The 27,741-nt window shown below is 38.3% G+C and overlaps 1 protein-coding gene across 37 annotated transcripts in view; it reads right to left on the bottom strand.

Moving 5' to 3' along the window:
* Nucleotides 1–27,741, bottom strand: part of SDCCAG8 (SHH signaling and ciliogenesis regulator SDCCAG8) — a 270,085-nt gene that overhangs the window by 234,475 nt on the left and 7,869 nt on the right. For 15 of the 37 annotated variants that reach the window (XR_007909721.2, XR_007909718.2, XR_007909716.2 and 12 more), the window contains exons 2-5: nucleotides 21,397–21,549; nucleotides 19,726–19,811; nucleotides 15,768–15,881; nucleotides 11,686–11,811 (exon numbers count right to left, since the gene is read on the bottom strand). Coding sequence is in view for 29 of the 37 variants with exons in the window: in XM_051820787.2 (XP_051676747.1) it covers nucleotides 11,686–11,811; nucleotides 15,768–15,881; nucleotides 19,726–19,811; nucleotides 21,397–21,549 (479 nt within the window). In the remaining 8 variants the exon portion in view is untranslated. Of the gene's footprint in view, nucleotides 1–3,254; nucleotides 3,436–11,685; nucleotides 11,812–12,455; nucleotides 12,584–15,767; nucleotides 15,882–16,244; nucleotides 16,582–19,725; nucleotides 19,812–21,396; nucleotides 21,563–22,811; nucleotides 22,930–27,741 lie in introns of those variants that run through there. The other 22 variants (XM_051820789.2, XM_017347704.3, XM_051820792.2 and 19 more) reach the window with 16 other exon arrangements.

The following is a 27,741-nucleotide window of genomic DNA, read 5'->3' as shown; positions in this document are numbered from 1 at the left end:
AGTGGAGGATGGCCCAAGGGCTTGGGCCCTGCACCCGCATGGGAGACCAGGAGGAAGCACCTGGCTCCTGGCTTTGGATCAGTGCAGTGCACCGGCCATAGTGGCCATTTTGGGGGTGAACCAACGGAAGGAAGACCTTTCTCTCTGTCTCTCTCTCTCTCACTCTGCCTGTCAAAAAAAATGTCAATGGCTAGGATAACCAAATTTAAAAACAGATGTTAGACTGGATAAAAAGCTAAAAAACCTAACTATATACTTTCTATAAGAAATCCACTTCATATATAAAGATACAAATATGGGAAAAGTAAAAGGATAGAAGAAGGTATACCAATCTAATGCTAATCAAAAGAAAGTGGGAGTTGATCAAAACACAAAAATCACATACTTTTCTCTACACCAACAATGAAGCGTTAGTAAATGAAAAGTTGAAAAAATACATAAATTATATCACTCTCTTTAGCTTGCCTTATTAATTTTTTTGGTAATTTGATTGCATACAATAGAATAAATTTTTCATTATCTGCTTGCTTATGATATAAAAAAGTAACAGATGAGGAACATTCTAATTTAACATGTACAAGAGCTTTACTCAGAAAATTGTAAAAATTATTGGCAAAATGTAAAGATTTAAATGTAAAGATTTATTGGTAAAATGTAATGATTTAAATAAATGTACTGATACGCAGTTTACAAGGATTAGATGGTATAATACTGTTATAGGTCTCAAATCACCTATAATTTAAAGTGAATCTCATTCAAAACTCCATAATAACTTTTGGGAACTTGACAATTCTAAAACACATTTGAAGATGCAAAAGACCAGAAAGAATCAAGACACTTCTGAGAACAAAGAACAACATTGGAGGAATTGGTCTATCCAGATTTAAGGCACAATAAAATATAACACAGGTAGAAACAGACCCACACATACATAGACAGCTAATTTATGACAAATACACTGTCATAAAAGCAAGGGACTGTCTTTTCAACAAATGACACTTGGATATGTAGATAAACATAGGAAAAGAACAAAATGTGAACCATACACTTCACATCATATACAAAAATAAATTACAGGTAGACTGTAGATCTAAGTGAAAAAAGAAAGACTCATTTCTGGAAGACAATAAAGAGAACATCATCATGGCTTTGGGGCATGAAAAAACTTCTTAAACAGGACACCAAAAATTTCCACAATTAATGAATCAAAGCTAAAATTCTAGTGATCAAAACAATTAAGTAAGCAAGCAAATTAATAAGGCAATCCACACAGTGGAATACGTGTGACTCATAAAAGGGCTTACACTCAGAATAAAGAACTTCGAAAAATAAATATGTCAGATATCTTAATAAAAATAATCAGCAGGATTTTTGAACAAATTTGTCAGAAAAGAGGGCATCAAATTACCCATAAATATAACTTACTCAATCACATGAGTAATTAGACAAATACAAATAAAAATCAAAAGACAAGTACAAGTCCCCTAGAAAAAAATAGCAGTACCATATGTTGGCAAAGATACAATGTCACTAATGTGCGGTTGGTAGGAGAATAAAGTGAGAAAATCATCTTGTAATGTTGTCATCATCCACTCAAGTTGATCATAGACACACTCTAAAACTAACAATTCCACTCCAAGGTACACATACAACATAAATGTGTGTGATATACATAGAGAGACACATAAAAGAACGTTCATAGCAGCAATGTTCACAAGTGATCCAAACTGTAAACACAAATGTTCACCAACAAAAAATGGATAAATAAGTTGTAGTATATTCAGATAGTGAACTCACCAACAAAAATAAACTTCTGTCAAATGCAACAACATAGATGAAACTAACAAATATAATGGTGAATAAAAAAACCACACAGAAATGAATACATACTATATGATTCTATTTATATGACATTAACACAAACAAGCAGAACTCAGTTAGCTGAAGGATGTATAGCTGAGTAATTCTCCTAACAGTTAAGAAATGATTAACTTTAAGGGAATGAAAGGACAGTGATCAAGAGGGAGCACAAAAAAGACTCGTGGAATGTGATAATGTTATGTATCTCAACCCAGGTGATACAAGAGCGGATGTTTGATTTAGAGATAAATCATTCAGCTATAAATCTATGCTTCATGTATTTTACTAAATGTATATCAAATTGTGTCATTAGAAAATGTAAAGGTGGAAGGCATAACTGAGTGTTTGCCAAGGTAGAGAAAGCTGCTGCAAAGTTTAAGAAGATAAGGACTGATATGTGGAGTCACTGATGACCTTAAAAAGAGCAGTTTGAGAATACCATAGCGGTCTGAAGCTCAACTAAAGAGTGCGGAAGTAAAAATAGGAGCTAAGAAAAGGAGACATAAAGACAGGTAATTTGAAAAAGTCTCAGTATACAGGGAGGCAGGGATGATGGGAAGGAAGATAGGGTTGAGGAACGGGATAAACTGACAAAAGTATCCTTCAGAAACCACAGATATCAGACTAGGAGAAGGCTTTAAAATAACTCTTAAATACACTCAAAGTGTTAACAGAAAAATATGGTCAAAGAATGAAAGGACATAAATAAAACAATGATGAAAGTTAGGAATATTTTTGGAAAAATGGCAGGGCAAAGTCATTGCTTATCAATAGTTACCTTATGTAAATGGCGTCAACTCCCCAGTTAAAATACACAGACTGGCTCAATGGATTATAAAACAAAACCCATCTATTTGCTGCCTAAAAAAAGACACATCTCACCAACAAAGGCACATGCAGATGGAAAATGAAAGGATGGAAAAAAGATATTCCATGCTTACAGGAACCAAAAAAGAGCTGGTGTAGCCATCTTAAAATCAGACAAAAATTGACTTTAACACAAAAACTGTTAAAAGAGACAAAGATTTAACATGAAGTTGTAACTTTTATAAATGTATAAGCACCTAATTACAGGGCACCTGGCTATTTAAAAGAAATGCTAAGGGATTTAAAGGGAGACTTAGAGACTTAGACTCCAATACAATAGCACTGGAGGACTTCAATACTCCACTGTCAGCAATGGACAGATCAACCAAACAGAAAATCAACAAGGAAACAGCAGAGTTAACTGACACTATAAACCAAATGGATCTAACAGATATCTACAGAACTTTTTCATTCTACAGTTGCAGAATACACACTCTTCTGGACAGTGCATGGAACTTACTCTGGGATTGATCACATACTAGGCCATAAAGCAAATCTCAGCAAATTTAAAAAAATAAAAATCATACCATTCATCTTCTCAGACTACAATAGAATGAAGCTGGAAATCAGCAACTTAGGAATCTCTAGAGCATATGCAAACACATGGAGACTGAACGACATGCTCCTGGGGCTGGTGCCATGGTGCAGTAGGTTTTTTCCTCTGCTTGCAGAGCCGGCATCCCATATGGGCGCAGCTTCGAGTCCCAGTTGCTCCTCTTCCAATCCAGCTCTCTGCTATGGTCTGGGAAAGCAGTAGAATATGGTTCAAGTCCTTGGGCCCCTACACCCGCATGAGAGACCAGAAGAGGTTCCTGGATCCTGGCTTAGGATTGGCTCAGCTCTGGCAGTTGCGGCCATTTGGGGAGTGAACCAGTGAATGGAAGACCTTTCTCTCTGACTCTCCCTCTCATTGTCTGTAACTACCTCTCAAATAAATAGATAAAATCTTTTTAAAAAATGCTCCTGAATGAACAGTGGGTCATAGAGATATAAAAAGAGAAATCAAAAACTTTCTGGAAACAAATGAAGATAACACAACATATCAAAACTTATGGGATACAGCAAAATCAGTATTAAGAAGAAAGTTTATAGCAATAGGTGCCTACATAAAAAAATTGGAAAAGCACCAAATAAATGGGCTATCAATGCATCTCAAGGATCTAGAAAAACAATAGTAAACCAAACCAAAAACTAGTAGGAGAAAATAAATAATTAAAATTAGAGAAGAAATCAACGAAACTGAAACCAAAAAACAATGCAAAGGATCAGAAAAACTAAGAGCTGGTTTTTTGAAGAAAAAAAAAAAAAATTGACACACCATTGGCCCAACTAATCAAAAAAAGGAGAGAGAAGACCCAAATCAATATAATTAGAGATGAAAAAGGAAATGTAGGGGCCAGCGCTGTGGTGCAGCAGATTAATGCCCTGGAATGCAGTGCCAGCATTCCATGTGGGCGCCTGTTCAAGACCTGCTGTTCCACTTCCAATCCAGCTCTCTCTTGTGGCCTGGGAAAGCAGTAGAGAATGGCCCGGATCCCTGGGTCCCTGCACACACATTGGAGACCCAGAAGAAGCTCCTGGCTCCTGGCTCCTGGATTTGGATCGGCTCAGCTCCGGCTGTTGCGGCCAATTGGGGAGTGAGCCATTGGCTGGAAGACCTCTCTCTCTATCACTCTCTCTCTACCTCTCCTCCCTGTGTAACTCTTTCAAATAATCTTTTTTTTAAAAAAAAAAGGAAATGTAACAACTGATACCACAGAAATAAAAAGAATCATCAGAAATTACTACAAAGAGCTGTATGCCAACAAACTGGGAAACCTGGAAGAAACATATAGATTCCTGGACACATACAACCTACATAAATTGAGACATTAAGACATAGAAAACTTAAACAGACCTATTACCAAGTCGGAAATTGAATCAGTAATAAAGACCCTCCCAACAAAGAAAAGCCCAGGACGGAGTGGCTTCACTGCTGAATTCTACCAGACATTTAAAGAAGAACTAACTCTAATAATTTTCAAGTTATTCAAAACAACTGAAAGAGAAGGCATACTCCTAACTTCTTTCTACAAAGTCAGCATCACCTTAATTCCTAAACCTGAAAAAGATGCAACAGAGAGAGAGACTTACAGATCAATTTTCCTGATGAAAATAGACATAAAAATCTCAACAAAATTCTAGCCAACAGAATCCAACAACACATCAGAAAGATCATTCCCCCAGACCAAGTGAGATATATCCCTAGTATGCAGGGATGGTTCAACATTTGCAAATCAATCAATGTGATACATCACATTAACAACCTGAGGAACAAAATCCATATTATGATCTCAATAGATGCAGAGAAAGCATCTGATAAAATACAACACCCTTTCATGATGAAAACTCTAAGCAAATTGGGTCTAGAAGGAACATTCCTCAACACAATCAAGGCAATTTATGACAAATCCATGGCCAGCATTCTATTGAAAGGGAAAAGTTGGAAGCATTCTCATTCTCATTGATATCCAGTACAAGACAAGGACACCTACTCTCACCATTGCTATTCAATATAGTATTGGACGTTTTAGCCAGAGCCATTAGGCAAGAAAAAGAAATGAAAGTGATACAAATTGGGAAGGAGGAAGTCAAACTATCCCTATTTGTAGATGACATGATTCTTTGTATAGGGGATCCAAAGAATTCCACTAAGTGACTATTGGAACTCATGGAAGAGTTTGGTAAAGTAGCAGGATATAAAACCAATACACAAAAATCAACAGCCTTTGTATACACAGACAATGGCACAGATGAGAAAGAACTTCTAAGATTAGTCCCATTCACAATAGCTACTGAAATATGTCAAATACCTTGGAATAAACTTAACCAAGAATATAAAAAAATCTCTACAATGAGAATTAAAAAACTTTAAAGAAAGAAATAGAAGATATAAGTAAATGGAAAAATCTTCCATGTTCATGGACTGGAAGAATCAATATTATCAAAATGTCCATTCTTCCAAAAGGAATTAACAGATTTAATGAGATACCAATCAAAATACCAAAGACATTCTTCTCAGATTTAGAAAAAGTGATGATGAAATTTATATGGAGGCACAGAAGACCTTGAATATCTAAAGCAATCTTATACAAATAAAAAAAAATCAGGGGGCATCACAATACCAAGCTTCACGACATACTACAGGGCAGTTGTAATCAAAACAGCCTAGTACTTGTATAAAAACAGATGGATAGAAAACTGGAGCAGAATAGAAATGTCAGAAATCATTCCAAGCATCTACAACCAACTTATATTTGACCAAGGAGTTAAAACCAATTCCTGGAGCAAGGACAATCTCTTTAACAAATGGTATTAGAAAAACTGGATTTCCACATGCAGAAGTATAAAGCAAGACCCCTACCATGCACCTTATACAAAAATCCACTCAACATGGATTAAAGATCTAAATCTATGACCTCACACAATCAAATTATTAGAGAACATCAGAGAAACACTGCAAGATATAGGCACAGGCAAAGACTTCTTGGAAAAGACCCCAGAGGCACAGTCAAAACCAAAATTAACATTTGGGATTGCATCAAATTGAGAAGTTTATGTATTGCCATACTGCAAAAGAAACAGTCAGGAAAGTGAAGAGGCAACCGACAGAATGGGAGAAAATATTTGCAAATTATGCAACTGATAAAAGATTAATAACCAGAATCTACAAAGAGATCAAGAAACTCCACAACAACAAAACAAACCACCCTCTTAAAGAGATGAGCCAAGGACTTAAACAGACATTTTTCAGGAGAGGAAATCCAGATGGCTAACAGCCACATGACAAAATGTTCAGGATCACTAGCCATCAGGGAAATGCAGATCAAAACCATAATGAGATTTCACCTCACCCTAGTTAGAATGGCTTTCACACAGAAATAAACAACCACTGCTAGTAAGGGTGTGGGGAAAATGGTACCCTAATCTACTGTTGGTGGGAATGCAAACTTATAAAGCCACTATGGAAGACAGTTTGAAGATACCTCAGAAATCTGAATATAGTCCTACCATATGACCCAGCCATCCCACTCCTTAGAATTTACCCAAGGGAAATTATATTGACAAATAAAAGAGCCATCTGCACTTCCATGTTTATTACAGCTCAATTCACAATAGCTTAGGCATGGAATCAATCTAAATGCCCATCAATGGAAGGTTGGATAAAGAAATTATGGGATATGTACTCTATGGAATACTACACAGCGATAAAAAAAATGAAATCTAGTCATTTGCATCAAAATAAATGAACCTGGAAAACATCATACTTAGTGAAATAAGACAGTCCCAAAGGGACAAACATCATATGTTCTCCCTGATCTGTGACAATTGAGTATATAAGAAGAATTATCCAACCTGGCCACACAGCAGACTCATAGAATGACAAACAACCTAAACAACATTCTGGCCTCAGAATCAGCCCTTAAGGCATTCAAATCCGGCTAAAAAGCCCATGAAAGTAATTCAGGCATGGAAAGTCAAGACACTGTGGCAAAAAAACAAAACAAAACAAAACAAAAACAAAAACAAAAAAAAACAAAACCTAAATGAAAGCTCTCTGTGAGTGAGATCCCAGCAGAAAGAATGGGCTATCAAAGAAGGAGGTACCTTTCTCTGAAAGGAGGAGAGAACTTCCACTTTGACTATGGCCTCTCTAACTACTGACCAAGTTTGTAGACTCAAAAGGTTTCCATAGCCATGGAAGCTCACGACAAGAGCCTCAGGTGATCACTGATGTCATAAATAAGAGTGTCAACTGTTAAATCAACAACAGGAGTCGCTGTGTGCTTGCGCCCCATGTAGGGCTTCTATTCTTAATGAGTTGTACTATGAGAATTAATGGTAAAACTTGTCTTCAAACAGTACTTTATATTTTGTGTGTCTGTGTGGGAGCAAATTGTTGAAATCTTTACTTAGTATAGAGTTGGTCTTCTGTCTATAAAATTAATTAAAAATGAATCTTAATGAAGAATGGATGGGAGAGAGAGTAGGAGGTGCAATGGGAGTTGGGGTGGGATGGCGGCTATGGGGTGAAGAATTGCTATATATATTCATAGCTGTGCCTATGAAATTTATATTTATTAAATAAAAGCTTTCTCAAAAAAACTATCAATGGGATAAGCAGCTAAGAATCTGAGTAATTTATATAATACAATGAGAACTAAATATCTATATTAACTCAACAAATAAATATTGAATTATTGATAAGGACAAATATGATAGTACCCACAAGGGAGGACAGTCTCCAAACACAGAATCATATTAGAGTGTCACAATCATTCTAGAATGTGGTAAACTGAATTCATCCTAAGTAGTATTCTGAGATTCTATTCCATAGTTTTCTGAAGTTCAGCTTAAGGCAAACATTTGCATAGCATCTGACAATGCTAAGAGCTCAGAGGACAAAAATTAGTAAGACCAATCTTGGTCTAATCGACACTCTGTTCTTTCACAGTCAGCTTTTAAAATCTTGAATGGTATTTAATCAACACTTTAAAACATTTAAGTGCATCAAGTTCTTGAAGATCACTGAAAAATTTTTATTTACTTTAATTGAGGGGAAAGTTGGTAGTGGTAGGGATGAGAACAAACATGGAAAGAAATGGCTCAGAAATTTCCTGCTTAGAAAAAAATTTTTTCTTAGATCTTGGAGCATACATGACAAAATTTATGACAACTAGTGCATCTTAATATTATTATAAATTTTAACCTAGAGAAAAGCTTTCCATGAAGAGAAATTTTATAATAACTGTCGCTCCCCGTCTTCGTGGAGGAACGACACAGGACCCTGCGTTGTTCTTTGGTCTGCTCGGCCCTCCCCGGGTTTGCTGCTGGTTCTTCCCGGGTTGGCTACCGTCCCTTCCACCTCCGTGGAAGGGCAGTTCCCCCTGGCCACATTCCCCACTTCCGCAGGGGAGCGGCACACCGCCGGCCGGCTCTCTGGGGGGCTGCACAGGTGTTCCTTCAGCTAGATGTTCCCCTTAGATGTTCCTCGTGCATGCCGTCTCTCTCCTCCTTTATAGTCCTCCTCCGCCAATCCTAACTCGGCTGCCCACACGCCGAGTACGCTGCTCTCCTCCAATCAGGAGCAGGTCCTACAGTTTATTAGTTGAACTGGAGGCAGCTGTGCGGAAGCTGTTTACTTCTCTCCCAGCGCCATATTGTGGGAGAGCAGATGCATAGAATAAGTCTTAATTCCAGTAACTCAGTCCAGTCCGGATTGCTCCCCACAATAACAAAATGTGATGAAAAATTAAGACACAAATGAAATACACTTTGAATGGTTTAGTTTCAAAAAGAATCCTCTGCTTGCTTCTAACATCTAGGTCATAAACTAGGCCAAAAGATAAAAGTCTTATAGGCTATCATCCAAGTCCAGGGCTGAAAGTAAGAGACAATAAAAAGGAAGCTCTTTCTCTTTACTGGGGAATGTTTCTATCCCCTGCAAACAAAAATAGCTTGGCTCAATATTGACAAGTTTTTCCTAATTTATGTATAAGGGCAGTTAAATTTGGGGTTAGGTAGATAGATTTAGAGTCAGACAATCCTGGGTTTAAGTCCTTGCTTTGCCTTTTTTTTTTTTTGCTCTGTGATATTTGGCTAGTTACTGATTAAGAAAGTGCTTGATACAGTGCTGAGCATACTATAACCATGCAGTCATCAGTGTTACTTATTAAAATGTAACTGTTTCAATTATTTTTCGAAAGAGGGCATTATGAAACACTGAAAATCTTTGTTCAAGTCAGTCAATAGCTTTGGCTTCAACACTTTAACTGACTCATTAAAAAAGCCTCCCTACTTTAAAAGATGATCAATTGATCTACTTATATTTAAGATATTCTAAAAAGCTTTAATCACATTAAATTCTCAATATAACACCATGTATGCATTGTTGAAATGCCTCAATTCACCTACAATTGAAAAGTAAGAGTAACTACTTCATAACAACTAATAAGACGAAGACTAACATTAAAATAAATGTCAAGGTCAACTGACATATCTGTAACAATTATTTCAATATTCGCATTAGATTTTAGCTCATGTGAATGCATAAAAAAACCTCACTATACTCTTGTCCTTTCTATGATAACTAGTTTTCTGTAGCAAACTTCCTTTGCTCATACTGTGAAGCATGTGAGCTTTGACCACCATTTCCTTCCTCTTTTGCATTACTCACTTCTCTTGCTCTGATTCACTTGTCTGCCTAATTTCCTTTCTCACTTTACTTCCCCTTCTCCTTCTTCGCTATTGCATAAATATTGAAGACTATGAATAACTGAATCATTCTTTGTTAAGTGACTATACAACTGGAAGAAAAGCAAAAGAATTTATTAGTTTTTTAATGAGCTACTTCTAAATACTTTCCATATGGTGATATCTTCAAGTTGATATTGAAATAATAAGCAACTAAGATGGATTTTTAAACACTAATACCAATAATTATGTAAGTCTTCAGACAGAACTTACATGGTAAGCAGAAAATAACAGATCACAACTTAAATGTATTTGCAGAAAAATAACTTTTTTATTTTTTTTTAATTTTTATTTTTTAAAGCTCTTCCTTCCGTTGGTTCACTCCCCAAATGGACGCAACTGCTGGAGCTGCACCGATCTGAAGCCAGGAGCTCCCTCCCAGTATCCCACGTGGGTGCAGGGGCCAAAGCACTTGGGCCATTTTCTACTGCTTTCCCAGGCCATAGCAGAGAGCTGGAATGGAAGAGGAACAGCCGGGACTAGAACTGGTACCCACATGGGATGCCGGCACCGCAGGCGGAGGACTAACCTACTATGCCACAGCGCCGGCCACAGAAAAATAAACTAAAATACTAATCAGCTCACTTCATTTTTCAGAATTAACACAATCAGATATTTCTCAACAGCAAATTAACATATAACTCAAGGATTATAAATATCAGGTCAGTTTAGAAAAAGCATCTTCAAAAAATTAGTGGACATTGAGGTTAAAAAAATTAAAAACTGTTTTCTTAACTGAATGATTTATAATCATGACTGAATCAAAACCACTGAAGTTCAATGTAAAGTAAAGCTGCAACAGGCAAGTATTAGGACTTCCCCATGGAAAGCTGAATTTGTCTCAAAAAGCAGAACAAACCATACTGAACTATGTCCCACAGCCAAACAATGAAAAACATTTCAAGGCCAAAGTATCTCTAACAAATCATAAGAAGATACTACACACAGTTTAAATATCATCACAAGAATTTTGTGTCACAGAATTATAGAAATAATCTGACCACTGTTCTTCAAACTGCGGGGGACACTTATAATCATGTAGGCAATTTGATAGAAGTTCACGTTCCCAGGACTCAACCAGACTTACTAAATCAGACTCTCAGGGGAATGAAGCCGAGGAATCTGTATTGTCAATTCCTCAATGTGCTCAAATTACCAATAAATACAGGACCCATATGGTTAAGCAATACAAAGTCCTATAAAACTACTTGTCAATCCAGTTTCTTAGGGACATGGTAAGATTAATATTATGATTCTTGGACCCTCAGGCCAATGTTCTTTCTGCCACACCATGTTGTTAGACTTCAAAGTACAAGGAAAATCTAGAGAAATCCAAACTAAAATTTTGAACAATTTCTACATTTGACAACGTCCATCTTAGACACACAATTCTTACTTTTGGACCTGCTCTTTCCATATGGAAAAAATGTAACCGGCATGCTCAGAGAGGAACTAGAGTGAATTTCCAGCATGGTTACCCTACATTTCATCAGAGGATTCTTTCTACCACAATGAATTTTAATTTTTGAGGCTTTAAATAAATACCAGCCTAGTACTTTAGCCAAACTTTAAGCAGAGATTTTAAGGTGCTCATAAGTTTAGGGGAGAGGATAGGAAATATAATATTCAAAGTAAAACACCATTATAGTTTATAAAAAAGCTCACAGATGCATCCAGAAATGTTTGTTCCCTCATTGTCTCCTCTTGTCTTTGAGACTGCATTTCTTGCAGGAGCCTTTCATTTTCAAGTACAACTACTTCTATCCTATTTTTCATTCCAGAGAGTTCCTCCTATAAAAATGAGAAATGAAGAAAGTTAAACATTTTTAAGCAGTGCTTTTATTTGTTGATTAAGAGAGAATCAAGCATAATATTAACTAGGGAAGACTTACATTCTCTAACCATTTCCTTAAATATAAAATCACATTCAGACAAACAAGGCAATGCACATACTAGTCAACAAAGAGACAGCCTGCAGATGGTCATTCACAAAATGTAGTTTCTGACCATTTTTTTCTCCAAGAGATAGAGGCTCACAGAAAAGCATTAATTAAAGGGATTATCTAAAAGATTTTTAAAAATAAGGGAGATTGCTGAAAAATAAGGTAAGATATGTTATCACTAGTGATCGAATGCCAGTAACTTGTTGAAAACTGATATAGGACTAAATAAAGGGAGACCATGAGATATAAAACTACAGAAATAAAGATGTTGTGATACTAGCAAAAGAATAGACAAGTGGCCGGCGCTGTGGCTCACTAGGCTAATCCTCCGCCTTGCAGCGCCGGCACACCAGGTTCTAGTCCCGGTCGGGGCGCCGGATTCTATCCCGGTTGCCCCTCTTCCAGGCCAGCTTTCTGCTGTGGCCAGGGAGTGCAGTGGAGGATGGCCCAAGTACTTGGGTCCTGCACCCCATGGGAAACCAGGATAAGTACCTGGCTCCTGCCATCGGATCAGCGTGGTGCGCTGGCCGCAGCGCGCCAGCCGCGGCGGCCATTGGAGGGTGAACCAACGGCACAGGAAGACCTTTCTCTCTGTCTCTCTCTCTCACTGTCCACTCTGCCTGTCAAAAAAAAAGAATAGACAAGTAACAGAATACTAAAACAGAATAGACAGCCCAAAAGTAGACCTACAAAAATATAGTCAAATAACTTTTAACAATGGAACATGGGCAACTCAATGGACACAGTCTTTTCAAAAATGGTAGTGGAACAAATGGATGCCCACATGCAAAAAAGAAAAAAAAAAGTGATTCTAGAGACAGATTTTACCACTAACATAAAGATGAATTCAACATGGAATACAGACTTAAGTGTAAAATAAAAATTATACACCATTATAAAAGTTAAAAACCATGCACCCATATGGGATGCCAGCACTGCAGGTGGAGGCTTAAGCTATTACCTCACAGCACCAGCCCCAAAATACACCATTAAGAAAAACAAAAGACAAGCCACCAAATAGGAGAAAATATTTGTAAAAGCCATGTTTCAGAAAGGACTATCATTCAAAATACATAAGGAATTCTTGAAATTCAACAATTAGAAAACAAATAATCTGATTTTAAAAATGGGTAGGGGAATCTGGGTGTGTCTTATTAATTCTGCCAAATGTCCTAATATAAGATGTTAACAGAGGAATTCGGTGAGGGCTATATGTAACTCCTTATAGTTATCACCTCACAATTTTTGTTTTCTAAATTTAAAACTATTCTGAAATTAAATGTTGAAAAGCAGAGTTAAATATCTGAACAGACAACTTACAAAATAAGACATATAGATGACAGGTAAAAATATGAAAAGATGGTCAACATCATATCATCAGAGAATTGAAATTAAAATAAGAATATAACACTGCCTACCAATTAGAACAGTTAAAATCTAAAATACAACCCACAACAAATGCTGGCTAGGATACACAGAGTATTGGGAACTCTTAATGCTGGTGGGAAAGAAAAATGGTATAATCACTTCAGAAAAGAGTCTGGCAGTTTATTACATAGCTACACATGTCTTTATCACATGATCAAGCAATTGTACTTCTATGAGTCTGCTGTGTGGATGGCTTCCCATGTAGGAACATTCTCTCCTTTTTAATTCTATTATTATTACCAGACATTTGATCTTATTTATATGATCCCTTTAACACTTAATCCTATCTATATGAGCACTTTAACACTGAATATGGTCATTTTAACACTTAAGGTGGCATTTTTAACACCCAGTTTAATGGGATTTGTGGTTCCACGGCAAGTTTATAAACTGTGCCCTTAGAAGTAAATCCTTGGGGCTGGCACTGTGGCATAGCAGGAAAGGAAGCCGCCTACAGTGCCAGAATCCCATATGGGTGCTGGTTTGAGTCCCAGCTGCTCCACTTCTGATCCAGCTCTCTGCTATGGCCTGGGAAAGCAGTAGTAGAAGCCCAAGTCCTTGGGCCCCCTGCATCCGCGTGAGAGACCCAGAAGAATCTCCCGGCTCCTGGCTTTGGATCTGCGCAGCTCCCTCCAGCTGTTGTGGCCATCTGGGTTGGTGAACCAGCGGATGGAAGACCTCTCTCTCTGCCTCTCCTCTCTCTGTTAACTCTGACTTTCAAATAAATAAATAAATCTTTAAAAAAAAAAAAAGTCTGTAGGAATGTATGCAGAACTATACAGCTTTACAGTTACAAACTTCCTCCTCCCTCCCTTATTCCCACTCTTTTATTTTTACTGAGATATATTTTCAATTGACTTTAGACACATATGATTAACTCTATGTTAAGTAAAGAGTTCAACAAATAGTACGAAGAGGCTGGCGCTGCGGCTCACTTGGCTAATCCTCCACCTGTGGCGCCAGCACACCGGGTTCTAGTCCCAGTTGGGGCGCTGGATCCTATCCCAGTTGCTGTTCTTCCAGTCCAGCTCTCTGCTCTGGCCCGGGAAGGCAGTGGAAGATGGCCCAAGTGCTTGGGCCCTGCACCCACATGGGAGACCAGGAGGAAGCACCTGGCTCCTGGCTTTGGATCAGCGCAGTGTGCCGGCTGCAGCGCGCCAGCCGTAGCGGCCATTTGGGGGGTGAACCAATGGAAGGAAGACCTTTCTCTCTGTCTCTCTCTCACTGTGTAACTCTGCCTATTAAAAAAAAAATAGTATGAAGAAGAGAAAAAAGAAAAACTGTTCCTTGACAGTCAAGACAGGACAGTTCAAGTCATTGCTTCTCAAAGTGTCAATTTCACTTCTACAGCTTCCCTTCTAGTTGCTCTCTTAGTTATCGCAGATCAAGGAGAAAATATAGTATTTGTCCCTTTAAGACTGGCTTATTTCACAAAGTATGATGTTTTCCAGGTTCATCTATTGGGAAGGTCTTTATTACTGATTCAATTTCCAATTTGGTAATAGGCCTGTTTAGGTTTACTATGTCTTCATGTCTCAATTTAAATAGGTTGTATGTGTCCAGGAATCTATCGATTTCTTTTGGGTTTCCCAGTTTGTTGGCATACAGCTCTTTGTAGTAATTTCTGATGATTCTTTTTATTTCTGTGGTATCTGTTCTTATATCTCCTTTTTCGTCTCTAATTTTATTGATTTGTGTCATCTCTCTCCTCTTTTTTTTTTTTTTTTTTTGGTTAGTTGGGCCATTGGTGTCAATTTTGTTTATCTTTTCAAAAAACCAGCTCTTCATTTTGCTGATCTTCTGTATTGTTTTTTGGTTTCACTTTTGTTGATTTCATCTCTAGTTTTAATTATTTCTTTTCTCCTACTGGTTTTGGGTTTGGTCTGCTATAATTTCCTCTGCTATTTTCTCCCTAACTCTTGCCTGAGATTGTACTCTCTTCACTTTTTTCAAACTATCTTCTCCTAGACTAGAGCAGAATGCTTCCTCCCTACCCACCATCTTAATTTCCCTCTATCAGATAAATACTTTAGGTTTAGATTCACTCATTCATTCATTCATTTGAAAGGTAGAGTGACAGAGAAAGAGAGATCTTCAATTTGCTGGTTCACTCTAAATTGCCAGAAGGACAGGAGCTGGGCTAGGCCAAAGTCAGGAGCCTGGCATACTATCCAAGTATTCCACATAGGCAGCAGGGACCCAAATACTTGTACCATTATCTGCTGCTCCCCTAAGCACATTAGCAAGGAGCTGGACCAGAAGCAGAGGAGAAGAGACCTGAATAGTCACTTTGGATTTCCAGTGCCAGTGTCACTTGCTTACCCCATTGTGTCACATTGTTGGTAGCTAGTTTTAAATTCTTAATGAGAAACTTACCTTGCAGAATTTAACTTCTGCCTCTAAATGATGAATGTACTGAGATTGGTCATTAATGATAGGTACAAGGTTTTGCACTGTAGGTATACTGGTTTCCTCATATTCTGATGATCTCTAAGATAAAAAAGCCAAATTAATCATGTTCAGTTACAGCAAAGAATCAGTTGATATCATCTCCATATTCAAATTAGCATGATGTGATATACATATGGAATAGGTACCAATATAGCTAATAGCATTTATTTCTCTATCCTATATACTCCACAGATACACAAGATTCAGGGATTTGCTTCTTGTTTTTTAAAGATAGAACGTATAAGTGGTTATAAAAAGCATATACAAAAGGAAAAAGGTTGGGGTGGTATAACTGGTTTAGAATAAAATGCCTATTTGAACTGTCTGAAACTGTGACATCCCATTCACTAATGAGATAGAAGGGAAAACTGTGTCTAAGAAACTGCCATGGAAGATTGATACCTAAAACTGTAGATGAACTCCCTGAAAAAGAGATTCTTCAGGTCAAGTGTTTGATGCCAGTTCTGTGTCAAAAAAAGTCTGCGGCGCCAGCACACCAGGTTCTAGTCCCAGTCAGGTCACCGGATTCTGTCCGAGTTGCTCCTCTTCCAGGCCAGCCCTCTGCTGTGGCCAGCGAGTGCAGTGGAGAATGGCCCAAGCACCTGCATGGGAGACCAGGAGAAGCACCTGGCTCCTGGCTTCAGATCAGTGTGGTGCGCCGGCCGCAGTGGCCATTATGGGGTGAACCAACGGCAAAGGAAAACCTTTCTCTCTGTCTCTCTCTCACTGTCCACTCTGCCTGTCAAAAAAAAATTAAAAAAAAAATAAAAAAAAAGAAAACCATGTTTTGGATTTTTTTTTTTTAACATAGTACAAGGCAATTTGAATCTATGCTGTTCTAGAGCACAGAACCTCCAAGCATAGAGTCCTAAAGAAGAGGTATACAGAACTAAGTGACACACTACACCAAGAAATTTCTGAAAAGGTAGTAATGCTATTTAGCTTTGCAGTGTTCCTGGAACTGACTTTGAATGCATTATTACTTTATATTAAAATAATTGTGAAATGGTTTATAACATTAAATGCCATGTCATGATATTGAAAAAATACAGGGACTGGTGCTGTGGCATAGTAGGCTAAGCCTCCACCTGTGGCACTGGCATCCCATACAGGCACTGGTTCATGTCCCAGCTGCTCCACTTGTGATACAGCTCCCTGCTAATGTGCCTGGGAAAGCAGTAGAGGATGGCTCAGGTCCTGGGGACCCTGTACCCATATGGGAGACCTGGAAGAAGCTTGTGGCTCCTGGCTTCAGAATGGCCCAGCTCCAGCTGTTACGGCCATTTGGGAAGTGAACTAGTGGATGGAAGATCTTTTTCTCTGTCTCTCCCTCTCTCTGTCGGTAACTCTACCTCTTAAATAAATAAATAAAATCTTAAAAAGCAAAAAAACACAAAGATGAGGAAATCAAGAAAAGGGGAAATGAGGATCAACCAGTTAAACAAATACAGAGGAAAGCTTGAGAGAATACAGTCTTTTTGTCATTCTGTTTCTCAGTCCAGCAGAAATCCTACCAATAATGGAGTACAGTACTGGCTCTCATAGCAATCATTTGTCCCAGTTGCCCCTTTTCCAGTCCAGCTCTTTGCTGTGGCCAGGGAGTGCAGTGGAGGATGGCCCAAGTGCTTGGGTCCTGCACCCACATGGGAGACCAGGAGAGGCACCTGGCTCCTGGCTTCGGATTGGCGCAGTGGGCCAGCCACAGCACACCAGCCATAGTGGCCATTGCGGGGTAAACCAATGGATAAAGAAGACCTTTTTGTCTCTCTCTCTCACTGTCCATTCTGCCTGTCAAAAAAAATATATATAGCTTTGCCATTGGTAAACTTAAGAAATTTGAAAACACAAGTAACTTTAATTAAATGAACTATCTGTGGTGAGTAGAAAGCAATGAATTGTAATCATTTTATATATTTAATAAAAATAGAAAGTAGGCAAATGTGAATTAAATATTGCTGTGCATATATGGAGAAAATAATGGGGAAAATAAAAAACTTTTATATTGTATAAAGAATGTTCACATGTACTATTTGTACATACTTGGAAAGGTTTATTATAGCTTGAATTAGCCACATAAGACTTGGATATGTTTTCCATCTAAACAGTGCCTAAGTTTCACTTTCAAAATACCCACATCTTTCTGATATGCCCCATTGACTATGAAAATGCATTCAAAGGGTATAAATCCTAAAAACTGACCCATTATTATGACTTACAATCATTCTGTGTAGTCTATATAAAGATCCAGTCTTTTACATAGTTCCGTGCACGTTTCATAGACTACATATGTACTAAACTTGATGCTCTTGATGAATGTCTTTATGTCTATTCTCATTGAATAAGCTCTGTAGTATCATAATCAAGTTTTAATTTAAAAAGCTAATAAGCATATTCAACAGATAGAAAAACTTTGTCTAACAAAATCAAAAGCACTCCTCTGCATGCTGAAGAGCACTGTATAAACTAGCTATCAACAGTAATAAATTCACTGAATAACATGTTTTGATATAATTACAATCTATATCCATAAATATTAAATATGAATAGGAAGTATATTTATCTAAAGTGGAAATTAAGCATGAAAAGAATGTGTGAGGCTGAAATGAAGTGTTAATATGTGGGAACTATTACAACATTGCAGGTATGAATAAAAGAAAGCAACATGTCTCAATAGTTATCAGCATGTGGGTATTCAACTACCATACACATTGAAAATATAAGATGGTTACTTCTGCTATGACATGTTATATTTATAACATGCTTCATAGGTGTAAAAAGAATTATAAGTATACAAGCTTATCTACTTATTGCAAAAACTCTGTGAGAAACACACATACACAGACCTTAGGGCTAGGCTATTACTCTGGTCATGTAAGCATGATCCAGAGTTCTTTCCCTCACACCTATCACAGCCTTTAGGTGAGACAGAATGAAAAATAATGCTCTAATTAGGAATAACATATTTAGTCTAATGAAATCAAAACAACTTCAGAAGCAGAATGTAACTTTTCATGTTATACAATTTTATAATCTTTAACATGTAGAATACTTTATAATACTTTAACATGTAGAATAATGTTACATACTTGAGTTTTTGTTTGTTTGTTTGTTTGTTTTTTGACAGGCAGAGTGGACAGTGAGAGAGAGAGAGACAGAGAGAAAGGTCTTCCTTTTGCCATTGGTTCACCCTCCAATGGCCACCGCGGCCAGCACACTGTGGCCGGTGCACTGCGCTGATCCGAAGCCAGGAGCCAGGTGCTTCTCCGGTCTCCCATGGGGTGCAGGGCCCAAGGACTTGGGCCATCCTCCACTGCACTCCCAGGCCATAACAGAGAGCTGGCCTGGAAGAGGGGCAACCGGGACAGAATCCGGCGCCCCGACTGGGACTAGAACCTGGTGTGCCGGCGCTGCAAGGCAGAGGATTAGCCTATTAAGCCACGGCGCTGGCCACATACTTGAGTTTTGATATTCAAAATCCAAAAATGTTATAAAGGAGGGCTATAATTTTAATTGTTTAAATATAAAAATGATCAAATACAGATATAACCCTCTAAAACAGAAATTACTACAACATTATATTTTACATTATTGTTCCTTTTACATATTTGCTAACAGCTGCAAAATAAATTCTCCAAACTGTTCTCTTGCTCATACTTTCAAGTGAATAATAAGTCTAAAATATTAAGATTCCTTTATTATGGAAGTCTCTATTCTTCAGCCTAAATAATCAGAGGCAAGAGACTTTCTTTTAATGCCTTACACTATTAGCATGCCTTACTTAGAATATTCCTTCAACATGTGCTACTAAGATGACAGTACAAAGTAAAACAGAGACAGAAGATGACTGCTTTTCATTTTCTCTTTTGCAAAAGTTGACACTTACCAAAGGGGACATTTTTTGTTTTCGTAATGAAGATGCCTCACTTTCTTTACTTTCTTGTTGGTGCAACAATGCCTTGAGCTGAATAACTGAAGAGCAAAAACGAGCTTATTAACCTATCTGACATCCATGTTTTAGTACACTCATCCATTCAACACACAGTGCCTAAACATATATTATACACCAAGAACTGTGCTACTGACTGGTTATACAAAAAGAATAAATAAATAAATAAACAACAACAGCCTCTATTCCTTAAGAGCTATGAATTCAATAAGCAAGAGGGATACACTGATATAAAACAGCATAGTAATTTATATATAGACCTAGAGATATGAATAGCGCTACAAAAAGAGGAAGCACTTGATTGTGTCTATTTTCAGAGAGAAGATAACACTTAAGGAATGAATGGAGATCACCAAGCAGAAAAGGGTGAGAAAAGGCATTGCACATAAAAGCATAGAAACACAGCCAGAGGGTTGGAATAAGGAGCACATGGCTCAAGAGATCAATGAGTAAAATGAGAATAGAAAAATGAGACTATGGAGGGAGGTTGGAGTTATCACAGGAAAATGTTATCTTGTTCTAAGAATTTCAGACTTTAGCATAAAGGTGTTAGAAAGTCAAAAGAAAAATTAAACAAGGGAATTATAAGAGTACTTTACAAATATCATGGAAAATTGTATTAAAAGATTATTTTGTATAAAACTTAAAATCCATGAAGTTTTTTTCATAATATGCTTTTTCCAAGAACTTTCTGAAGACCCTCATATGCATGGATTTCAAAATTTGCACCAAAATATATTTATTTCATTGCCATGAACTTTTTGAAGCATCCTTGTATATTATCTATTTCTTTTTTTTTTTAACTTTTATTTAATGAATATAAATTTCCAAAGTACGGCTTATGGATTACAATGGCTTCCCCCCCATAACATCCCTCCCACCCACAACCCTCCCCTTTCCCACCCCTCTCCCCTTCCATTCACATCAAGATTCATTTTCGATTCTCTTTATATACAGAAGATCAGTTTAGCATACATTAAGTAAAGATTTCAACAGTTTGCTCCCACACAGAAACATAAAGTGAAAAATAATAGATGATTTTTTAAATGATGATGAAATCAGATCAGACCTATTGTCATGTTTAATCCCAGTGAGAGTCAAGTTGAGAATTGATAATTTCTTCTTCTTCTTCTTTTTTTTTTGTATATTATCTATTTCAAGAATAACATCCTAAAAGCAGAATGGGACAGACTAGAGTCCTTATTCTATGAAGTTTAAAGAATTCACTATGGGGCTGGCATCATGGCATAGCAGGTAAAGGAGTCACTTGCAACATTGGCAAGCCTTATGGGTGCTGGTTCACATCCCAGCTGCTCCACTTCTGATCCAGTTCCCTGCTAATGCACCTGGGAGAGCAGTGAAAGATGGCTCAAGTGTTTGGGTCCTTGTACCTACACAGGAGACCCAGATGAAGCTCCTGTCTCCTGGCTTCTGTCTGGCTCAGCCCTGGTCATTGTGGCCACTTGGGGAAGTGGATGGAAGATTCTCCCTTCCTCCCTGTCTCTCCGTAACCCTGACTTTCAAATAAACAAACAAATAAAGAAATCTTTAAAACAAAGAAAGCATTTGCTGTATGTCACACAGACTAGGGCTGACATTCACACTCACCAGCATGACAGTGTTGCAGTTCATGCAAGGCTGCCTCGGTGCCCTCGTTTCCTGCACTGATGCTAGGGGCTGGGTCCAGGGCATCTTCTCCAATCGCACCATCACTTTCTTTCAGCACACATTTCAGTTGCTGGATGCTTCTACTGGCACGTTCTGCAACAACAACCTGATGAAAGTCAGGACAAATAAAATCTGGGAGACAGCCGGACTCAAGAAGGCAGTCTCTAAGTATTATTTCTGGTACACTGTGGGGAAGGGGCTGTGGAAGCAGAGTTCTGTTTCTAGCTTACTGAGAAATATGCCCGAGAAGTGAGAGAGGATCAAGTTCGTGGGGTCCATGGAGTAGAGGTTGGACCTGAGGATCTCTGAGGCTCCTCTCACGACAGTAGTCCATATGGATTTGATCTAGCACTACCAGCAAGGAGGATTCATTCAAAGGCAGAGCTTTCCCTGCTCCCCTCACCCCTGAAAAGTAACCGACCCAGGGAAACATTCTCCTTCTCTTCAGTGTCTAAGACTCCCCTGGTCCATCCCCGGAGACACTGGGGAGGAGTGCCAGCATGTACAGAACTAGTAAGAGGGACACAATCACACCAAACTCTGCCTGGGGAAGTCTCACTGTGTCTGTGGGCCTGATACCCTTTCCCCACCAAGCAATGTGACACTGCCTGACCTAGCTGTGACCAAGACTTGCATAGCTGAAGTACTATAGTGGCAGCCCGTGTAGCATTGTCTTTCTTATACAATGCTGGTGGACTTCATATAGAGTCTTGGTTAGTGCAGCTGACTGCTCCTAGAATTCAAACTTAAACTGAATAACACATGAGAAGCATCTTCAAACAGTTCTTGGGAAATATTTGTACATTATCTTGTAATTCCACTTTTCCACAACCTTGTTGGTGCCATTATACACTTGTATAACATCAGCTATCTAAATTAATGAAGCAATGAGGTGCATCTCTAAAAATAGCTCCATGGAACCCAACCTCATGTCCTTGTCCTCCCCCAGTTTGAAAATGAGTAGGCCTATACCTTGCATTAGCAAATAGAATGCAGTGGAAGTTACACCATGCCAGACCCAGGCCTCATCTTTTTTTTTTTTTTTTTTTTTTAAAGATTTATTTATTTATTTGAAAGTCAGAATTATTCAGAGAGAGAGGAGAGGCAGAGAGAGAGAAAAGTCTTCCATCCACTGTCTCACTCCCCAACTGGCTTCAACAGCTGGAGCTACGCCAATCTGAAGCCAAGAGCCAGGAGCTTCCTCTGGGTCTCCCATGTGGGTGCAAGGGCCCAAGCACTTGGGCCATCTTCCACTGCCCTCCCAGGCCATAGCAGAGAGCTGGATTGGAAGTAGAGCAGCCAGGACTTGAACTGGTACCCATATGGGATGTCGGTACTGCAGGCAGGGACTTTACCTGCTATGCCACATGCCAGATCCAGGCCTCATCTTTAAAGAGATTGGCAGCTGTTGCTTCCTCTCTCTTGGAATGCTTGCTTCTGGGAGTTGGCTACCCTGCTGGACACAGGACAGACCTGTGAAGAGGTCACATGGAAAGGAAAGCCCTGATAAGGAGAGAAGCCTTCTGCTCCTCACACCACCCATCCAGCACCCCACCTAGCTTCGATGGCATGAAGATACCTGATTCATCGCCAGTCATGTATGAAAACATATTTATAAACCTGTATTATTATATAATATCTTGAAAAACTTCTCCTTTTCTCCAAGCTCATGAATTTCTTTTAACTTTTATTTAATAAATATAAATTTCCAAAATACAACTTTTGGACTATAGCGGCTCCCCCCACCCATAACCTCCCTCCCACCTGCAAACCATCCCATCTCCTACTCCTTCTCCCTTCCCATTCTTCATCAAGATTCATTTTCAATTATCTTCATATACAGAAGATCAATTTAGTATATACTAAGTAAAGATTTCAACAGTTTGTACCCATACAGAAACACAAAGTATAATGTACTGCTTGAGTACTAGTTATACTGTTAATTCACATAGTACAACACATTAAGGACAGAGATCCTACAAGGGGAGTAAGTGCACAGTGACTCCTATTGTTGATTTAACAACTGACACTCTTATTCATGACATCAGTGATCACCTGAGGCTCTTGTCATGAGCTGCCAAGACTATGGAAGCCTCTTGAGTTCATCAACTCCGATCTTATTTAGACAAGGCCATAGTTAAAGTGGAAGTTCTCGCATCCCTTCAGAGAAAGGTACCTCCTTCTTTGATGGCCCGTTCTTTTCCACTGGGATCTTACTTACAAAGATCTTTCTTTCTTTTTTTTTTTTTTTTTTTTTGCCACAGTGTCTTAGCTTTCCATGCCTGAAATACTCTCATGGGCTTTTTAGCCAGATCCAAATGCCTTAAGATTAAGGGCTGACTCTGAGGCCAGAGTGCTGTTTAGGACATCTGCCATTCTATGAATCTGCTGTGTATCCTGCTTCCCATGTTGGATCATTCTCTCCTTTTTAATTCCATCAGTTAGTATTAGCAGACACTAGTCTTGATTATGTGATCCCTTTGACATTTAATCCTATCATTATGATCAATTATGAACTTAAACTGATCACTTTGCCTAGTGAGATGGTATTGGTACATGCCACCTTGATGGGATTGAATTGGAATCTCCTGGCATGTTTCTAACTCTACTATTAGGGGTAAGTCCGATTGCAAGCTCATGAATTTCAAAGTACAGAACAGAAAAACAATAACCATATTACTCAGAAGGAAAAATAATACCCTATTACAAAATACCTAGTATAATTCCTTCACTCACAGCAACTCATTTTCTATTTTGATTAAACTAGCAGTTGATTAAAGTTGAACAATGAAATTCTATTACTCAACAACACAAGAGTGTCAGCGAATTTATCACATTTTCTTTCATACCAATCCAATTTCTGCATGGATCTTTCTCTGATAGAAATTTTATGTTGATTACTAGCCAGGTCTGACCTTTTACTCAGTTCAAGTTTAGGAATGTCCAGAGAAGATGCATTTCTTGGTGTTAGCAAAATAAGAAGCAGCAATAGTTTCCCAATAACTCAATATTTTCTAAAGAGATTTGTTAATGGAAAAGGAAAATCAGAGCATTACATGATAAACAATTCAGCTCACAGAGCTTTAGATTTATGCCCGTAAATCTATGAATGAAGCACTTATCTTTATTACATCCATTAGAAAGGAAACACAGGGTTTGATTAACATTAAAAGTGTGCTCCATGGAGCTATCAAATGAATGCACTTCTAAGACAAAGGAAAATTATTTATTTATACATAGTCTGACTAAAAGCTAATAAGCTATATTAGGAAAAAGAAGGGAAATATGGGGGAAAAAAACCATAGCTGAAAATCCCTATAAGTAGAGTTCTTTAATCAGGTTATATTGATGGTAGGGTTTAAAAAATCCTTTCAATAGTTTTTAAAGTATTCCTGTTTAATATTTTAGAATTCATAACATACTAGGACTATATGTTAAATTGCACTATGAAAACAACATGTGAAATCCTGAGATTTTGAACTTAACAGCTCTCCCAAAGAAAAATGACAGAAAAAGCTTTAGGTATTTTTGTAACTACTGGCTTCACTTATGAAAGAGAAAAAAAGGGGAAGTTGCAAGGACAGTGTCCCAAAACTAAAACTAAGGAGGTAAATATTTTAGGTCATTTCAAAACTATATTTCTAACATGCTAAGTACTTTTCAAATACATACACAGCAGCATAATTACAAACTGTAACAGAAAGAGTTAATTTTAAGGAATAAAACCATTCGGTTGATTCAAAACAGATGGAATCCCACCATTCTTCAACTGGAGCCATCACCCTAACCAAAGCACACATAATCATTATTAAAAGAACACTACTCCCAGGGCCAGCACTATGGTTCAGTGGGTTAAGCTGCCACCTGCAGTGCTGGGATTCCAGACAGGCACTGGTTCAAGTCCCAGCTGCTTCTCTTCCAATCCCGCTCCCTGCTAATGTACCTGCTAATGCAGATGGTCCAAGTACTTGGGCACCTGCACCAACATGGGAGTCTCAGATGGAGTTCCTAGCTCTTGGCTTCAGCCTGGCCCAGCCCTGGCTGTTGGAGCTATTTGGGGAGTGAACCAGAGAATGGAAGATTTCTCTCCCTCTCTGTCACCTGGCCTTTCAAATACATAAAGTTTTTTTAGTTTAGTTTTGTTTTGTTTTTAAGAACACTACCCTCCAAATGCAGTTGCTTACTGCTTATATTTAAGGAAATCAGATTAGACTGGGGGTTCCAGACATCATTTCTACTGCTAATGGGACACAGCTTTATCTGTCTAAAACCAAGAGATGCAACGAATATTCATTTTCTCTTCTGAGAGGACATTAAGGTTACTTCAGACTGCATCCCGACTTCTTTTTCCTAGCAGCAATCAAGGGGCTGATTATAAGCTTGATTATGAATACAAATTCAAACAGGACCTCTTGAGTCCTACAGATCACTTGAACATAAATACAAGTAAATAATATTTCTCCTGATCCACTATCCAAACATTAGTCACTACGAGGAGCACTTAAAAGGTTCCTGGGCTGATGACTGCCAACAAAATTAAATCTTTTTTATGAATTTTTTATGCCAGTTTTCCTATTCTTCATTCTAACTCCCAGCTCATCACTGAGCCTCTCTTTATCAAATGAGTTATTTATTTTTATTTTGAAAGAAATGCAAGGATGTCTCAGTCTAGGAGATCACCACTTAGATACATATTGTGAATTATTAATATCTATATTCTCCATCTGTCCTGGGAGATGTGAAAGAGAATTGCCCTGGTGACAGGGAGGGGGAACCATTCCCTGTGAAGCATCCAGCTGTCTGAGAAAACACACACAATCCTAGTCTAGGGCAGAGAAGCAGAAAAGTGAAGCAACAACAAGATAAGGGAAACATGTCTGTCCACACTTGAGTAGGCCTCAGCCTGGTTCAGAAGATTGCTGTCAATGTTTACAAGGGGGCCAACAGGTAGAAAAAACAAGATATACACAGCAAAATCCATAGTTAGACAAAGCCAGCTTTGTAAATGGCAAGCACAGTAGAGAAAGCATTTAAAAATACTATGCAGAAACACAAAACAAATCTCAAAGAAAATATTATCCCAATCCTCTAATAGCTGAAAAATGTGCTAAAGTGGTTGGCATCAGTAATACAAGATAATCTGAAAAAGAACATAAACATCTTAAGAAAGTAGTGCCTGGAAGATCACTAATGATGAATTGGCACTGGCAAATCCAGGCAGTTGGCTATATGCATTCTGAGGTGTGCACCTGGCATTTTATTGGCATCAGCTGAGAGGACTTATGCACCTGCCACTTTCCACTGATGCAAGAAATAATCATGGCCAGCCTGGCAGAAGTTTGGAGGTAAAATCACCAGTCAATACAATCTGTATCCTTAATTGCAATCACTCTTAAGTATGATTCCTGCAGAGCAGAGGCAGTAAGCAAAAGTCGTAGCCACTTCTACAGAACGCTTTCTCAACCTCAAGACTGTTGACATTTTGGACCTGCTAATTCTTTGTTATACAAGGTTATGTTTAACAGCATGCTTAACAGCATCCCTGGCTTCTACCCACAGGACACCCACAGCACTCCCCTTCACCTCCAGCTGTGACAATCAAAAATGTCTCTAGACATCCTAAATGTCTGCTTGGTAGAAAATTTGCCCCTATAAACATTATACATACAGCAAAATGTTAAAATTATTAAATTTATGTGTGCTCAGTGAACTCTTCTGTGTACTTCTCTGTACATTTGGCATATTTTTAATAAAAAGATCCATAAAAAGAAAAATTGCCCCAGTTGAGAATCACTGGTTTAGATCAATAAAACAAGACAACTAGAATTGAGTCATAAGGACAGACTTCCCATTACACTTACATTATTACAATACACTATAACTGTACCTATCCCTTGACGAAAAAATGTGTACCACAGTGATATATTTTGTCATAGTGGTAGTGGCAGGCAGGTAAAACCTGAGACTGATGGGATATTTAGGAGACAAGTGCCAAGAAAGGTGTTATATCCATTGTAATCAAAGCAGAGAATTTGTATTTAGCTTAATTTCATTCCAAGAAGTGGTATTTCCCCTAACACCATTCTATTAAATATTCAAGTACTTAAAAAAAGGTGGGAAGGGGGCACTGCGGCATAGCAGGCTATAGGCTAAGCCTCCACCTAAGGTACCAGCATCCCATATGGGTGCTGGATGGTGTTCCAGCTGTGCCTCTTTCGATCCAGCTCTCTGCTATGGCTTGTAGAAGCAGTAGAAGACGGCCCAAGTGCTTGGGTCCCTACACTC

Source organism: Oryctolagus cuniculus, chromosome 13 (genome assembly GCF_964237555.1).
Source record: "Oryctolagus cuniculus chromosome 13, mOryCun1.1, whole genome shotgun sequence".
Classification (NCBI taxonomy): Eukaryota; Metazoa; Chordata; class Mammalia; order Lagomorpha; family Leporidae; genus Oryctolagus; species Oryctolagus cuniculus.
This window is presented reverse-complemented; position numbering and strand designations above follow the sequence as displayed.